This window comes from Hipposideros armiger, unplaced genomic scaffold (genome assembly GCF_001890085.2).
Source record: "Hipposideros armiger isolate ML-2016 unplaced genomic scaffold, ASM189008v1 scaffold_1445, whole genome shotgun sequence".
Taxonomy (NCBI): Eukaryota; Metazoa; Chordata; class Mammalia; order Chiroptera; family Hipposideridae; genus Hipposideros; species Hipposideros armiger.
The window spans coordinates 171,836-173,125 of NW_017732795.1; the positions used below are offsets into that span (position 1 = coordinate 171,836).

Below are 1,290 nucleotides of genomic sequence, written 5' to 3' on the forward strand. Positions count from 1 at the left end.
CAAAAGGCAGCTTGCTAGACTGAATAAAAAGAATAAGATCCAATTATATGCGGTCTATGAGAGAGATCCTCTAGATACAAAGTCTCAAATAGGTAAATAAAAGGATGGAAAAAAGACCATGGAAACAATAGCATAAAAGGGTTGGAGTGGCTATATTAACATTAGAGAAAATGGATTTTAATATCCTTTTAGTTTCAATTAGTCTAGCGACCTCCCTGGGTGATGCCACTGTCACAAGAATTAAGGCCAAGGGACAGAGAGCACAAAGGAACCACACAAATCTTGGGGTTCCCAAAGAGAAAGGGAAGGATTCAGAGCATTTAGGATGCTGGCTCCTTACACTGGGGAGACTGGAGGACAACACTGTTCTTACCTGTTCTTACTACCAATAAAACATGACTCACTCTAACAACGATTCTCTCCTTGACCAAACTCTAATCGGGCTCCTCTGAGCTCTTTTACAATTATACCTTGATGTTTGGGCTTCTGTGTTCGTTCATCTTTGCTAACTCAGTTTAACCAGCATCTCCAGCCTCAATAGCTGACCACCCTCAATGTTTGATCAGGTTGCTCACCTCCCACCATCCCCCAGGAGATGCCTGTCACTCTGGCTCACATTCCGCAAACATCCTGTTAGGCTGGTTCAGCCAGAATGCCCCTTTACTCCTAATGTTTCCTCCTCGTGTGGTCCATCCACATCCACTGACCTACCCTGCTCCTTGGCTATCAGCTCCCACTTCTCCTGCTGTATTCAGTTGGCCCAATCTCTCTTCTACCACCAAACTCCATAGTAGCCCCTTTTGAATCAAGTCTGCCTTACCATCTTTAACAAGTGTTATGAATAATTTTTTCTAACATTCATGTGGGTTCTTCCTCAAGCCCATCATGCTTAGGGAAACCCACACAGATACATACAGAACGACTGACTCAGATATTTAATTTTTGGTATTCACCCATAATAAAAGTTGCCTTACCGCCGCTAATCTTTGAGCGTGGTATTCCTCTGCTGAAAAATATTTTCCTGGTGTTACCAGTTTATCGGTCATATTTGATACATACACACCAATCTTAGTCATCTGTGTGGATGTTGTATTTGTAGTTTGTTGAAGCTTTTTTCTCTGAAAAACTGTCTAAAATACAAATATAAAAAATGTAAATAAATATCTGCTATATACATCTGAGTAAAGAGCATATTTTCCTACCTATTGAAGTTACTTTTCTTTTATTATTCGAATTGCCATATAATTCCTTAGAAGATTTTTATTATAGAGAGGTACACAGCATAACATT

General features: G+C 40.0%; 1 protein-coding gene across 1 annotated transcript in view; it reads right to left on the minus strand.

Moving 5' to 3' along the window:
• IQUB (IQ motif and ubiquitin domain containing) overlaps window positions 1-1,290 on the minus strand; it is a 65,933-nt gene that overhangs the window by 42,032 nt on the left and 22,611 nt on the right. Inside the window, exon 5 of the mRNA XM_019633938.1 lies at window positions 975-1,130. Coding sequence (XP_019489483.1) covers window positions 975-1,130 — 156 coding nt within the window. The remainder of the gene's footprint in view (window positions 1-974; window positions 1,131-1,290) is intronic.